The sequence below is a fragment of the Poeciliopsis prolifica genome, unplaced genomic scaffold, assembly GCF_027474105.1.
Source record: "Poeciliopsis prolifica strain line A6 unplaced genomic scaffold, Auburn_PproV2 SCAFFOLD017, whole genome shotgun sequence".
Taxonomy (NCBI): Eukaryota; Metazoa; Chordata; class Actinopteri; order Cyprinodontiformes; family Poeciliidae; genus Poeciliopsis; species Poeciliopsis prolifica.
Window position 1 is genome coordinate 8,119,078 of NW_026562392.1, and position 16,318 is coordinate 8,135,395.

The 16,318-nt window shown below is 38.3% G+C and overlaps 2 protein-coding genes across 2 annotated transcripts in view; one reads left to right on the forward strand and one right to left on the reverse strand.

Annotated features, from left to right (window-relative positions):
- dnah5 (dynein, axonemal, heavy chain 5) overlaps positions 1-5,980 on the forward strand; it is a 78,676-nt gene extending 72,696 nt beyond the window's left edge. Inside the window, exons 86-89 of the mRNA XM_055041816.1 lie at positions 556-768; positions 1,448-1,600; positions 3,527-3,758; positions 5,489-5,980. Coding sequence (XP_054897791.1) covers positions 556-768; positions 1,448-1,600; positions 3,527-3,758; positions 5,489-5,640 — 750 coding nt within the window. The 3' untranslated portion in view covers positions 5,641-5,980. The remainder of the gene's footprint in view (positions 1-555; positions 769-1,447; positions 1,601-3,526; positions 3,759-5,488) is intronic.
- A 516-nt stretch (positions 5,981-6,496) lies between these two features.
- Positions 6,497-16,318, reverse strand: part of adcy2a (adenylate cyclase 2a) — a 31,814-nt gene continuing 21,992 nt past the window's right edge. Inside the window, exons 16-25 of the mRNA XM_055042169.1 lie at positions 15,425-15,562; positions 14,524-14,643; positions 14,213-14,397; positions 12,577-12,661; positions 11,687-11,845; positions 11,323-11,469; positions 11,091-11,201; positions 10,878-10,992; positions 8,911-9,035; positions 6,497-8,067 (exon numbers count right to left, since the gene is read on the reverse strand). Coding sequence (XP_054898144.1) covers positions 7,915-8,067; positions 8,911-9,035; positions 10,878-10,992; positions 11,091-11,201; positions 11,323-11,469; positions 11,687-11,845; positions 12,577-12,661; positions 14,213-14,397; positions 14,524-14,643; positions 15,425-15,562 — 1,338 coding nt within the window. The 3' untranslated portion in view covers positions 6,497-7,914. The remainder of the gene's footprint in view (positions 8,068-8,910; positions 9,036-10,877; positions 10,993-11,090; positions 11,202-11,322; positions 11,470-11,686; positions 11,846-12,576; positions 12,662-14,212; positions 14,398-14,523; positions 14,644-15,424; positions 15,563-16,318) is intronic.

Genomic DNA, 16,318 nt, shown 5'->3' on the forward strand with positions numbered 1-16,318 from the left:
ACAAGGAGGAAAGAAAATACTGAGCCAGGCTCGTGTTGACAACCTGAAGAAATATCTTTTTTTTTTTTACTGAAAGAGATAAACACGTAAAGTTCAGAGATGCAGAAGTGTTAAGAGAAATGTCTTTATCTGTGAGAACAGATTTTTAATGGAAACCACAACTTGCCCAAAAAACTTCTAATGGTAGCTCATTACAACCAAAAGCTCAATACATTTTATTGGATTTTTATGCAAGGCTGAACTTTGAAGTGGAAGGAAAATTGAATGGGTTTCAGCATTAACAAGTAAAAATTTGAAAAGGATAGTGTATATTTATATCCAGCCCTTCTGAGTCAGTTGGTTAGAACATCCACCTTTCTCTGAATTTACACTTGCAAGTTATTTTCATGACATATCTACCAACCTTGCACATCTCTACTACAATTACTCGCCATTCCTCTGAAGCGCATCTGTAAAGATCAAATCTTAAGTCTTGTCATAGATTTTAAACTAAGATCACATGTGAACTTTTGGGTCATTCTTCTTGTTTTGTCTTTGACTGTCATTTTAAATCAGGTGAGAGAGCGTCTTCAGAAAATGGGGCCCTTTCAGCCCATGAACATCTTCCTGCGCCAGGAGATTGATCGAATGCAGCGGGTCATAGCGCTGGTCCGGCACACGCTAGTGGACCTCAAGCTGGCAATCGACGGCACCATCATCATGAGCGAGAACCTGCGGGACGCCCTGGACTGCATGTATGATGCTCGCATTCCTGCACGCTGGATGAAGGTCTGATTCCCCGAGTAAAAACCAACAACGCTGAACCTTAAACTGTTAATCATTTGAATATTTTTCAAATTTAAAAGGTTTTTATGGATTTTATGTTTCCTTTCTCTACGTTTTTTCACTGTCATGGAAAAAAATGGATTAAAATATCGCAGAATAATGATGTAACATGAAATGCTCAATTTAAAATGCCGCCATAAGTTGCTGTAATAGATGCAACGTCATTTCCTTTAGGTTTAGCTTAGCTAACAGAGATAGAAAGAAAACAGCAGTTCATTTCATCAGTCCTTCTCTTTCTGCTTTCAACTCATGATGAAGCCACTTCCTTGTTTGTTTTCTTTTTTTGTTTTTTTACACATTCATTTCTGTAATTAAAGTAAATAAAGAAAAAGAAGAACTAAACACTCAGAGAATTGACATAGGCTTGACCTGTATGTATTTAATTTACAAATAATTAAGATGAATTCAACATATGCTCATACTATTAGTTATTAATGCTTTGGAAATGAAGTATTTTAGGCTTCAGTTCCTTCCCAGCTGAGAGTTTTTCTACTCAACGTCATTTTGTTTCGCTTACTTGGCGGCCAATTCTTCCTGCTCATCTAATACACCCAGTTTAGGTGCTCAATATATCACTGGAATATGTTGATTATGTTGTTGCCCATGTTTGTTTTCCTTGTAGGCATCGTGGGCCTCCAGCACCCTGGGGTTCTGGTTCACAGAGCTGCTTGAGCGGAACCGCCAGTTTCAGGCTTGGGTCTTTGAGGGCCGGCCCAAAAGCTTCTGGATGACGGGCTTCTTCAACCCGCAGGGCTTCCTGACGGCGATGAGACAGGTATACATGGCACCAGGCAGACCACCTTTTTACCCTCTGCCAGGGAGGAGACCAGATGGCGCACGGAGGGAGAGGCGGGCACACATTTGCAATGACACACACGAGTAAACATATGCGCCGCTACACACACAAACACTGATAAGCAAGTATGAACTCCAATTTGTCTTAATGCGTGGCAAATGAAAGCAGCAGAGAAATAATTTCAATGGCTAACTCTCCTTGAACGGCATTAAAACTCCTGCCTCCTCTTGTTATGGGATTAGTGTCTTTTTTTTCCCAATATGGTTAATCAGTTTTACAATTCTTCATGCAAGATTCACATTAGAAATTATATTTTAGCCCAGCATAAAAAAAAAACAGACAAAAATAAAGATTAAATACAAAGCAATAAAAGTGAAAAAAGAAGCAGACTGAGAAATGTTACCATTACTCCTGGCAGGAAAAATTTACTAAAATCTTATTTTGTATTTCTGTAGTAATTTACAATTTACAATTACTACATTTAGTTGATTTTTAGAGAAGGTGGCTGATATTACCACCTGCTGCTTTGGAATAAATTCTTGATCAATTTATTTCAGGCTTCCATAGAGATCCTTAAACAAAACAGCTCTTCTCTGTGTGACAAATGACGTGCTGACAGAAACTGATACAACTTGTAAGATCACTCATCTCCAGCAGTTCCCTCAGGTTCTGTGACCAAAGCCAGTGGGTGTGCCACAAACAAGGCTAAAAACTAAAAACAGGGTTCTTACATCTATAGGCGTTGGAACTCCCTTCCAGCAAACTTGAGGTCTATGGACTTTTTTTTGTCGTGTTTTGTTTTGTTTTTAAATGCAGCAGAAAATAAGAAAAGATCTAATAATTCGTTTTCCCTTGCTTACTGTAAAGTATGCTAATTATTATCAGAGCTAATGATGACCTAACAAAGCGTTAGTTGCCTTACTGAATTTTGTGCTCAGTAAATAAACCTGAGCACCAAAGGCAGGGCATAATTGAACATTTGATTTCTATTTCACAGATGAGAGACAGAGTTCATATGCATTATCTATCAAGACAATTATGGACATCCTCTTGTCTTCAGTCAGAGGCCTTGGCTAATTTGCTGTAATACAGACTGCTGCAGGAGCTCCATCAACTACAACTCTTTGAAGAACCTTGAATTAATGACTTGCATTTAATTTCCTTTTAGGATCAATAAAGTATTTTTTTAAATCAAATTGAATTTAAAAAATGCACTGTGCAGGATAGTCTGAATGCTAATATTCTGTTCTGGCCAGAATAAGGAGCAATTAGCTGTTATATGGAAACGCTTCAACCTTCTTGTCCAGTTTTGGGCAAATGATTGTATGTTGAACACAGATACAGTATATTCAGCTAACAAAATGAAATCATTTCCATTATGGCAAGTTTCACCTGCTTGTTAATTTACCTGCTTGTAAATTAAAACACAAAACTTTCAGTTGTGTCTTAGAGCCGACATCAATTTATTTTGCTCTTTAAGGCTTGCAGTGGGAGGAAGTTGGAGTCGTTTAGTATTTGTGTCAGGTTTCTGTGTCTGACTTTTGGTTTATTTTTCCTTCTGCACCAAAGAAAAATCCCAGCTCTGCAGAGAGGGGAGTTATTGATGATGGAGCTGTCTGCATTTTACTTGGAGCAGATTTGTAGAACTAATGTGAACTCTTGAAAACGGCCTACTTTTCTAGTTGATGAATTGGAGCTGTGAAAACACAAACTGTATGTTTGTGTTTTCAAAAGGGATCTGTCTGTGCACAATATGTGATGAAAGTCACAAAATTATTTTTCATATCTTAGTCTTTTCATTTCTTCCAAGATTACAGTGATTCCATCATACTTCATTTTTATATCCTACTTTAGTTGGAATATTAAGACATTAACCTGCAGATTTTTTTCTTCATGCGCTCCCAGGAGATCACTCGTGCCAATAAAGGCTGGGCCCTGGACCGCATGGTGCTGTGCAACGAGGTAACCAAGTGGATGAAGGATGACATCACCCAGCCACCAGCAGAGGGAGTGTACGTTTATGGCCTTTACCTGGAGGGCGCCGGCTGGGATCGCCGCGGCTGCAAACTTGTCGACTCCAAGCCCAAAGTCCTCTTTGAGACGATGCCTGTGATCAGGATGTACGCCGAGAATAACGGTGAGGTTTCCAATTAAACGGCATTGCAAAGAGACGGTTCGGGTTTGGGGGTTGCGGGGGTCCAGAATTGATGCATAAGCCTTAATCCTGCCTTAATCCTCCTGAATTCTCCTCATGATGTTCATCCCACACAGTCACTGGATACATGCAGCATTTAAATGTCAAGCAGACTTAATGTTGTCTATGATGTCGGGGAGAACGTTTCCAGCAGTTTGTTTTCCAAATAACATATAATCAGTCTCAGCATAATTGTCTTACAGCACTGCCATCATAATGTGTATTTTGTTATTTTGCTAATTTATATTAAAAAAAGGACATTACTATAAAGTTCAGTGTACTATATTTTAGTGGTATTTGATTTGACTTACATCTGAAATTTGACTTTAACAACTAATACAGCCAAATAGATAAATATGCTTTCATCTAAACATTTAACCGTAGCTTTGGTTACAGTAGCTCTAGGAATGCTGTGTTGTTGGAAGGGGAATCTCCACTCCAGTTTCCAATCTGCAGCTTTTTAAGGTTCTTCTAATGATTTCCTATTTTTCCAACCCCACAGCAAGTTTATGTTGCACCATGGGAATGGTATGCTGAGCTTTATACTGTACACAGTGGTTGCTTTTCTTCAGCGTTTTGCATGTAGGTCAAGTTCTATTTTGGGCTCTGCTGGCCAGAGAACCTTTCCTCCAGATGTTTTGCTGTGTTTCCTACATGGCTTGTGGGGAAGTGCAGAGGACTTCTCATGGCTTTCTTTCAGCCCTCTTCTTTTCAGTCTTTCAAAAAAGGCCAGATTTGGGGAATCCCCATTTGACAGTTGTCCTGGTTATAGATTCTTCCACCTGGGATGTGGATGTCTGAATTACCATGGGGTCCTTGGCTGTCCCTCTGATTAATGCTGTTTTAAATGCTCTGTCAGTTTAGTGGATGCCCAAGACTCCACATATTTTTCCTTGACCTGCCTTGTGTGTATTTCTGTCTTTCTAAAATTATTTGTCCACTGATCTTCTCTAACAAAACTCTTAAAAGTCCTTCACAGGAATAAAGAAAGAAGTCAAAAGCATGGATCTTTGTTTTTTTTCTGATCACAATTATGCCCTGTTTTGCCCTAATCCTTTACCGAAGATCTTGATAAAACATTTTTCCTTGTTAATTTAGTTTTTAGAAATTGCACACAGGATACATAACACAGAATGGCCAAAAATGTTTTTGTAAGTTTTCTCACCGGTATATAAAAAAATAACTTGACAGTGTGCCAAGAAGCATCGGGAATGAAAAAATACTTTACATCAATATTTATAAAGGTGTTTTACCTAAAAATTTTAAGCCATTTTGAATCTTTTCCAGTTTGCTGAACTACTTAACTTCTTTAGTCTGGAGCTGCTTAAGAAAGAGTTGACGAGGAACCCTCCAGGCAACCTCCAGCAGTTTATTATGACAAATAACTAATGAAGCAAAAACTTGTAGTCCAAAAAAGCAGTAAACAAACTACTTCTGACAAAGGAAATAACCATGTTGCCCTATTTTGAGTCATTTTGTTGATTAGTTTAATCAAAAACAGATGTGGTGTCAAACACAGCTGGATGTCTTTGGTGCAACACACCAGTGCTCATATTTATGAAACTTCCACTTGAAAGATCTTTAATTAAGAGAGATCGTTTTAGCACCTGCTGCTCCCTTTCCAGAAAATTGTCGAATTGCTTTTTAAAAAATTTTTCTGCTCTGTGTTGCAGGTGTGAAGGATTCACGTCTCTATTCCTGTCCAATTTACAAGAAGCCAGTAAGGACAGACCTAAATTACATCGCAGCTGTGGACCTGAAAACTTCCCTGCATCCAGAACACTGGATCCTCAGGGGCGTGGCTCTGCTCTGTGATGTTAAATGATTTTTTTATGTAAACACGCAACATATATCCTTTATAAAACCAGTCACCTATAGAGACAAGATCCTGTGTCTCGATAGGATTAACCATAAATAATGTCGTGTAAAGTTTTTAGGCATGCAGTAGAAAAATGTTATTCTAAAGTCCCTTTTAAGTTTGATTTTCTATTTAGAGATACTTCTTTTTGATGGTAATTTTGTAGTAAAATGTCTTTAATATTAACGATTTAGAAAAAATGCATCAGGTCCTGATAATTGTCCTATGTTAAATGACTCAAAATCATTTAGTGCAGTAAGTTCAGATATCACTTTCAAATAAGTGAATTAAATGTGGCACAAACGTTTACCTGCATTCAGTGTTTTCATAAAGTGAAAGGAGGCAGTGTCGGCTGCAGCTGTGGTGTTTGAGGATAAGATGTGAACATGAGGTGATAAATAGCCTGATTTTAAGACGTGTTTTATCTTTAGCTGGGGATATGACGTCCGTACTGGTTATACAACTTATTACATAATTTCTGTTTCTCAATAGAAGGGGGAAATGTCACCTTTTACTGTATCTATTTCAGATCGTACTGACATTGTGAAATAAGCTCTAGATTAAAAAAAAAAGCTTCACAGAGAGATGTAGTTCTGACCCTGATGAGTCTAGATTCATTGTGTCAAGTGTTCACTGCATTCAAAAGGTAGACCAGGCAGTTTTTATGTTGATGTCACCTGCTGGTGGAGCCTGTGTCGAGTAAACAAGATGCACCAGTGCAGGACGCTGGGATTATTTACACCACCCTGCCACTACATGTAAGTGCAGCACAATCCTTTCAAGGATCTTAGGGGGCTACATGTATTTCAGAGCTTAAATGAACTAAATTACATAGAAACTTTATTGAGGTCTTTACAAAAAATAACAATAGCATCATCCAAAAGCAAACAAACAAAAAAGAAAACTATTTTTGAGAACATTTTGTGTCTTTTCTTACAAAACAACCGTACACACTAAACCTATCCTGTACATAAATCAGGCTTTAACTTCTCAAACCTAAAATATTTACACTGAAATAATTAAAATTTTTCTGAAATTCTTTGAGTTCGTTTGGCTCAGGTCTATGCAACAGAGGCCAGGAGCATAAAAGTGTATTAAAACAGAAAAACACTGTTAACTTCCACGACTCCTGTTTGGTGTCAAAAGGTACATTCTCCCCATTCTTCCCCTTTATTCACTTCAAAAACTAGTATGCGTCGATCAACATCCTGTCCACATTAACTTGAACGTTTAACGGTGACTTTAAATTTTTGGGGGCAGATTTATATGGTCAGGCTTACAAAAATTCTGCATGCTTTAGTTCTCAGTGTGAATTGTAATCTACATTCAGCTGGATGGGGAAACATGTACAACTGTTAAGTATATTCTCCACAACTGCCTGGAAGTAACAGAAAATGTACAATTTCTGTGTTTCTCACAAACTGTTATGCATCTGGCCTCAAACTCCACTGCTTTCAGCAGGAGTTGACAAACACACTCCGGATAATACAGACAAGATGATTAGAGTGTGGACTATTTCAAAAATATTCTGGACTGTCTGTAGGATACATCCAAGACTTTGTAGTTTTAACAGATTTCTGAAGTGTCCATTGTAAACCATGTTGCTGCGTTCTGTTTAAAGACGAGCCGCATGGCTCGTGGACTTTTTTAATGTTTGATCCGTAGTACTTCAAAATACTCCTAAGAGGAGCACAAGCTTACATTCATGACACCAGGGACAAGCCGGTGTTTGTGGCACCGTCAGTCCTTTAGAAATTCTGCTGATACATTTGCTGTGAAAGTGCTTTGGAGTTTTCCAAGCATTTTATTCTGCAACCCCGAGTGTCCCAATCCCTGAAAAAGTGAGACTTGCTGTGGTGCAGCTGGCATCAATGCAGGGGGTTTTGTGGCACCCAGTGATTGCAACAAGCATCACATAGCTACCTGACTGATTCTGAACGTCTGAAACTTTTCTTTTTCATTAAGCCTGAATACGTTTCAGCTGTGACATTCAAATTGTACATAATCGTAGTGTTTCCCACCTAATTGCTGTCCAACAAACACGTCCTGTTACGTTAAAGTACTAAATGAATCTGGTGGCACAGGTATTTTGCGAAGTGATAGTAAAATCTGTTTTTCCTTCTTGTTGGTAAGATTTCTTCCTGAGTCGCACTTGTTTTTATTACCAAAGATCTTCGAAGATAGTTCCTCAGCCTTCGATCAAAGACTTTTGGTTGTACCGCCGTCGATGCAGATTCAGTCTTACGGCATAATGTTCCCTTGGGACAGTGAGCGCGTCATCTCTGTGTGCACAAAGAAGGTTTTGAGCTCTCCTTTGCCTTTGACATTGATGATCCCTCTGCAAGAGCACATGTAGCCCAGATTATGAAGGATGCGACTCGTTTCGTCCGTCACCTAGAGGGAGAACCACATGAGTCAAGGCTGTTTTGCTCATTTTACATCACTGGATAACATTCCTCCGGAAGCAAGAGGGGCTACCTCTTTTTGAGTTTTGTGAAAAGTACATTTGCATGGCACTTCTTCTGTTGCACACTAAAGACCAGATTGGGATTATTTATTGTACAAATATGTATATACATATATCTGCATATTGTGCTTAAGTAAATTGCAAACAATACTGGTTTAATATTTACATTTCTTGTTAGAGGGAAGGGAGAACAGATCACATTGTATTTTTATAAATTATTCATCAAACAACATGTCTACACAGCAAAATGTGCAAAAAGATAGTAATGAAATTTCCACATAAAAAAAAAACACCTGATTATGGCACAAAAAAGACTATGAAGTACATGCATTTTATTGTTATTGTTTGATTTACAGTGTTTCTGTGCCATCTGGAAATTTGGTTTTCTCTTTTTTCAGGTCCAGATTATGATTGAAAAATAGACTTGATCAATAAAAATAGACAGAACTTTGGAGAATCCGTCTGTAAAACTATGGAATTTTAACATGGAATATGAAGGAATCTTGTATGTAGGTGCGTCTGATTACTATTAACAGTTTTTTACGTCCTTAGTGTCTAGAGAAACAAATGTGTTTTTTGTTTTTTTTACATATTGTACATATTGTTCTACCTGTGTAGCTAATTTGTTAGGACTATTTGTTGCCCCTGTGTAAAACTAAGGAGCTGATCACAATTGAAGGCAAGTTCTGATCACTTTTAAATGTGATATTTTACATCAACATGGTATGAAAGTTAAAGATAAACGAAGGAAGGCATTTCACGTCACTCACCTGTATTTTCCCCAGAACTCCGGTGCTTTCCATTCTGCTGGCTACATTTACTGTGTTTCCCCAGATATCATACTGTGGTTTCTGAGCTCCAATGACTCCAGCAATCACTGGACCGTGATTAATACCTGATTGAGAACAAGGCAAAATCAGCTCCTCAGATGCATCTTAATTCATCACATTTCTCAAGAATAACAAAGATATTTATTGTTAGCTTGTATTTTTGTCAGATATGCTTTATTTCTTTGTAATTTCCTGTCTAGAAAACATACATTTGGTCCATTTTACTCTGGATCTCATTATCTTTTTTAAGTCGTATTACAGGTCGACTGAGAATAGTTTGAAAAAAAAAAAAAGAAAACGCTCTGCTGTGATAGGCAACAAAGCTTTCCACAAGATTTTTTTCTCAACGTTGGAAGCTAAGCACAACAGAGCCCTTAATCCCCAATACTATTAGACCCGCAGCTCGAGCTTTTCATGCAAATTAAAGACTGTACCCAGATTTGTGGGAAACAGACAGCATACACACGTAAAAAGGCACTTTGCCTTTGAAAACGTCCAGAGCAGCAAGACAAGTATTCTTTCCTCATGGGGGTTATTAGGGCCAGTCTGGAAGCAGCAGGGATGTACAGTCATCCAGTCACACACTTGCACACTGCTGAGTTAATGGAGCATCTCATGCTGAGACCTGCAAAGCCACGTTGGAAGTAACAAACCAAGTCTTACTGCTTGCAGGGAGCTTGGACGTGCCTCTCTTCCAGACCAAGACCATGACTTTTTCAGAACAGTGGTGTTTAGTGTATTGTAACTGCAGAGACTTTAGCTATTTCAGCAGGATAGGAAGGGGGTCAAAATAAATTTCTTTGACATTTACCACTTGGTGCATTGGAGTATGCTCAGCAGCAAGTTTAAGTTTAAACGGATTCCTTTGAACACATCTTATGTTGAGCAAAAAAGACAGTACTTGTAAAGCTCTCCTAACCTTTCTATATCAGTCTCTATCTAACGGCATCAATGTTTTGTGATATTTTACTGTTCATGTCTGAAAAAAATAATTAAATTGCTCTGAGGTTACTATAGAACAGCAACGGGACACAAAAAACAAATACAGGTGCAACTTAAGTAAGAACTTCAAAAAGTCACTTAACCCTTACATGGACAGTGTTCTTACATCGACACTCAGGAGGACTATAGTAGATGTCATGGCTACACAGTGTGAAGGCGGGGTGGGGGTGTCCCGTCAGATTGTCAGTTCCCAAAACCACACACAAGAAAAACTTGTAAACCCACACATGGGGTCAGTGCGACTCCAAGAGCCACGCACAGGGTATAAAGCTCAGGGGTCCAAATGACCCGTCTCTTGTCAAAACATTACCCAAGAGCAGTAAAAATCCTCAAGACATTGGGATCTTGATTTTCTTTGTGATTGATTACAGGCACAGTCCATACCTTGTGACTTTCCTCAAAGTTCTTTGTTTTTTAGACATTGCTGAACAATCTTAATCCTCTCAGGGATTTTATCCCTGTCGCTTGTGCACCTTTTTCCACCTGACTTTTTTTTCCCTAATTAACTTTCCACTGTTATGGTTACACACACTACACTGACGAGTCAGTTTCTCCAACAATTGCTCCTTCTGTCTCATCCTCCCTGTGGAGAGTGTAAATGACCGTCAGCTGGACAACTGCTGGACCAGCAGTCTTCCTGTGGAACTATACCGATTCTGTGTTGGGAGATAAATCCTTTAATACTGCTCTTCAGTAATATTTATTTATTTTATTTGTAGCTTACAGTCATCAAATTATAATAAATTAAACACTTGAAATATATCCCCCTCGTGTGCATGTTTTGATACACCTTTTGAATTGAGCTACAGAGATAAAACAAGTTTTAATGGTATTTTAATTTATTGAGATTTACCTCCATTTAGCCGACTTCAAACTGTCTTTATTTTATCCCTTGCGATACTCACCAACTCTGAGCTTAAAGTCATTGAAAGAGTGTTTGTTGATGACATCCAACTTTCCCACCAAGGCAAATGCAAACTCCACCATGGTTCCTAAGTGCATGTACTGTCTGTCATCCTCCTGCAAGAAAACGCCACTTACACTATGCTTTCTACTGAAGAGCAACATGTTTAATGGCAGTCAGGTAAACAACACAAGAATTAAAAGAAGTGGTCTACCTGGGTAGTGTACTCTGTCACAGACGATGTATTCAGTCCAGTAGCTGCCATATAAGTGCTGCCGATGGTCTTTATCTTCTCGACGCCACTAAATTTAGGCTTGGAAAGGAGCTGCAAAAAAATAAAAAAGAGAAAATATCAACAACAAATGAAGGATAAACATTTGTTCAAATCACATGATCACCTTAACATGAGGCGCATGTTATGGAAACTCTAACCAATGCTAATTTACCTCATCAAAGTCAGCGATGATTTCATTGAGGAGCCTGAGACACTCTAATCCCTCCTTGTTGACATCAGATTCGGTGTAGAATTCTTTGAAGTCTGGGATAGAGGCAAACATGACGCACACCACGTCATAGGACTGGTGGTACAGATCCTGCAGGACAACAGATGAGTTGCACAAGTTGTCAATTTCTCTGTGTTTTGTCCGAGTCACGTAAAAAAGATTTTTCAAGCATAAGTTTTTCAAGAAACATTGTGTGAACAAAGGAGAAGACTTAATTTTAGGATGGATTGTATAGAAGTGGTGAAGAGTTTCATGCATGTTTGTCATGATACAAATATATTGTACAAATAGGAAAAGAAATGCCAACCTCATTTTTCCAGTTGCGAGCCAAAAAGTGTTCTGCGACGTGCGCAGGCAGGACGTTCTCCAGCAAAACCCGGTTCAGATTCTCCATCGTTTCTATTTCCTCACATTCTCTCTTAAACTTGTTCTTCCAGAGGAAGTCCAACCTACAGTAATATTCATTCTGTTACAAGAGGACACAGAGGTGAAGAGACTGGAGGTACAGCTGTAAAGCTTGCTTCCAGGAAGCACAGAAAAACAGAGTCTGACATAAATATGGACAGCAACACTGAGGACAAACGAGCACAAACAAATCAGTTTCAGTTCTGCCGTTATTCCCTTCAAAAAATGGTTTGAAATTCAGAAATTATGAATCTAGTACAGTTGATGGATCCTGGATACGGCAGATTGTGATGGAGTAATTAGGCAAAAATAAGTTGTTGTGCATTGTGATGAATGATTTTCAGATTTAGTTTCATGACTTGTTTGCCTGAAGTTCTGGAAGAAGCTGAACAATCATGACAAACTATCCCATAGATTGTAATTAGGCAAACAGCTTAATTTGTGTGCCGTAAAAAGTAGACAAAAAAAAAAGAAGAAGAAGAAGAACCAGGGGCCTCATTTACTCTTTGCGTGGGTAATTCTGAACATTTAAATAAAAATAGTCTGACTAAGGAAAACAATGGAGTGATGCAGAAAGGTGTTCAGGGAGGCAAAGCTATTTTGGGAATCGGAAGACCAGGGAGCACAGAGCAGGGAGAACGGATTGAAAGGAAACGAGAAAACGTTTTTAGACTGAAACAAGCTTACGTGCATAAAGAAACAAGTACACACAGAAAAAAAGGTGCTGGGGACATGTTTTAAAAGCTGTGCATCAGCTGAGCATCGGCTCATTTAAATCAAACCAAAGTTTACCTGTCTGGCAAGAACTAGAAGTGTGATGAAGAAGATGAAGAGAGAGATAGAGCCCATAGTCTTCAGGTCCTTGAGAACTCCTGGTCTTTATGAGCAAAGAAAAAACATTGTATTTGTTAGACTGTTTGGAGATAATAGCAAAGCTAATGAATTAAAACAGATTATTAAAGAGTGAGTGGAAAACTAAAAGATTAAATGATGAGATTAAGCTAATTACAAATCAAGATCACAATCAACACCGACGCAATTCATGAATGGTTAGCAGACCGTTTTATTTCAAGCTGTCACTCAGTCTTGACTGTCAATTCTGCTTTGCTGTGACAAGAGCTTGTTTACTATTGAGATTTTAGTGACAGCTTTCTGCTGTAATGGTGCACGGTCGCTCACTACATCTGTTTCTCACTCACAATGTGATGGAGATCCAACAGAGCACTACTGCATCTTTATGAATGCAAACATATTTTGTATCATTTGGGATTTCCTGTTTCCAATCTAACTCTCAGCTTCCCAGGAATCTCGAAAAACAGCATAGCCCAATCAATTCATTCCTTTTTTTTGCAATATAAATGAAAAAAATGTGAGCTGACAAGAAGTCGAAACCGCTGATCAGCTCATGACAAGGACACAACAACAAAGATAGTGGTTGCTTTGGTGCATTTCAGCTAAAGTGAAGCCAAGGATTTTCTAATGTTTTTACACCTGGCATGTTCAATTCTAAAACCTGTTATATGTTCGAAAAACTGAGATATGAACCAACATTTTCCACTAAAACCCTAACAACTCCTGTCATGTTATTTAAGAACTTGCACCAATAAAGAGAAAAAAATAACGACATACATGGAGTTGCACATGTATGCTGAAATTGTAATGCTGAAAATCTAAAGGAATATTGAACATGAAGGCCATTCAGCAGATAGCAAAGAAGATACATTCAAATTCGGTTGATAAAATGGAAAAATTCCGTTATTTATAATAATTCCACGATTCCATAAATTGTGGAATTATGGCTAAGGCAGAGAACCATGGTAATACACCAACTTTCATGCCGTTCATCCAAAGTATAGGAAACAATATACTTTGTCATAATAACTAGTTTCATTCATAAATAGTGCACTGTTCAGCTTGCCTTCATAAGCAACCAATTTCCTGATGCACTCTGGCACTGTAAAACACATAAAATGAGTAAAATGGGAGTGTGATACATTCACCTGAATGCCTGGAGTTTGTCTTGGTCTTAATTCCTATTTAATCACTGCTTGATATCCATCTGGTGTACATAAATTGAATTTTTCAAAGAGACTCAGAGGGTTTCTTCCAGAGCTTTGCTTTTTGTAGATGTGTTTAAATCCTCCAGTCTCCAAGCTGCAGCACAAAACACTCAGACCAAAACTCCCCGGATCACTAATTTGGTAAAATATTTAGTTTGCTTTTAATGTAGTTTCGCCTGTTATTTACCTCTACTCTGTTAAGTAGCAAAGAAGGTTTTTATTGCTATTAACAGACCACAATAAACCTTGTACTAGAGCCGTTTTCTTTCCATAATGAATGAAAACAGCTGTTGCATGAGGTGTGCAACAGGCTGATGTTTGTTGCTTTTCCTGCTAATGATTCCCTCACAAACATTCCTTCCACCTACCTGTCAAGGCTTTCAGTCTTGTACAGGAATCTGCTATATTCATCCAGCAGAGAGGCATGTGTTTGTAGAATAATAATGTTGTAGATCACCACTGCGGTCAACATTATAATCATCTTCAGTTCATAGTTTATCCTCAGAAACACCGAACAAGAGATCAGGCCCAGGATGCAACTGTAAATTAAATACTGAGCAACACAGAGGGTTTGACGGACAGAGATGGAGATTAATTCCAGCATGACGAAAATAATGAAAGGAAGAAATAGGGAAACAATGACTATTATTCTCATAAAAAATGATTTGTGCACACTTACAGGGAGGTAATAATTGTTTTTGCCCGAGAAGTGTATAAGCTGCCCAGTAGGGTAAAGCAGAGTTTCATTTGAGGAGTTGTAAAGCAGAACTGGAGGTGATATGTCGTCTTCCAAAAAGAACTAGGTGAAAATCAAACATTGAAACATGTCATTGCTTCCTTGCAAAAGTAAAAAATAAAAAAAACAGACAATAAGACAGTTCATCTCAGTATCAGTTTCACGTCAGTGTGTGTATAAGAAGAACAAGTCAGAATCAAGAAAATACGAAAATACAATCTTGTTGGAGGCCAATTGTGACAACCATTCAATAATGTTCATCAATGGGAACCTGCAGGATAAAACAAGGATTGCTGTCCCACTGAGCAAAGGGTAGATAATTTGGTTCATCCGCCCTGAGCGTCTGACCTGTGTCAGACGCAAAACACGATTATAATCTCTGGAATCGATTTATGTGAAGGTCTAACCCAGGGTCTGGACACCGTGCTTTATCACACAGCCAGCCCCGTCTCACACCTCAGGCTACTGCTCCCCCCTTCATCTGAGCCTTTATGTATTCGTATTCTCCATAAAAATAAAACGCAATCAGACACACCCACAAATCAATGAGTAATGAACAATAAACATGCTACATATTGTCTTCCTGTCAGTGTAGGGAAATAAGGTCGATGTGGATATGGGCAGTGAAAATATAGTACTCATGAATATGTATTTTTAAAGGGAAATGTGGTTATTATTTTTAAAGCTTTATCAACAAAATCTGTTGATTTAAATCACGCATAAAACATTACTTCCATTCCGCTTTGATATTATTTGAGTCACACCAAGACTGAAGCTTCATAAGGTGTGAAGTCTACAAGGTGTAACTTCTTTCTTAGGGCAGAACCTGCACATAAAAGCTTACCATGTTGATGACTGCCATTATGAGTATTAGAGCAGTGGTTGTCATGGTGAGAGTGATGCGAGGCCAAGGCTTGTTGGCGATAATAACTGATGACCTCAGCAGCCACATCCAAGAAGTAGATGCACTTTTATTGCAGTGCTGCAGGCACACACAAATACAAGACGGGATCAAGGTTGGCACACTACAGGATTTTACAGCCAAGAACAGAAGACCCCGCATGTATCATAGGGATCAAAAGTTAAATAGTGCGAGCTATACATGTGGATGAGCAAAAGCAATAGACTATTATTTACTGGTTTAAGTGTGAAATATATTACAATTCTTTTCACTGAATCTGACATGAATGCTTCAGCAGCACCAGTCCAAACATTTTAAGAGAGCCATAGCTTCAGAGGGCTTTCCAAGTAATTCCACCATCCATTATTTTGCAAGACAAGTGGAAACTGTTGCACAAAATTAGCATATGTGATTCCACAATGGAACAAAATCAAAATCAGCCAATAGTTATTCGAATATCAACAGAATTATCTCCTTTTTTCTCTTTTTGACTGGGCTGTTTGTGTGTGAGAATGCTTTTTTGGGAGAAATTTCAACACGTCTTACTGCTACAGCCACTTTATAGCTTTCACTGAACAGCCGTAAGGGTTTTATTGTGTCTATATAATGTTTATTGCTGAGCTTTTCCTCATGGAATGAATCCATGTGTTTCTCTATTTTACAATCAATTGATTTTTTTTTTTTAACAACACTGTGAACTGCAGCTTAGTGTGATTTATTGTGGAACAGTGAGAAACTTTTTTTCATACATTTGAGTAGTTCAAGGATGCACATCACATTCCAACATGCTAATAATTGCACAATGCATTACGTACCAGACGAGTAATAACTTAAAAT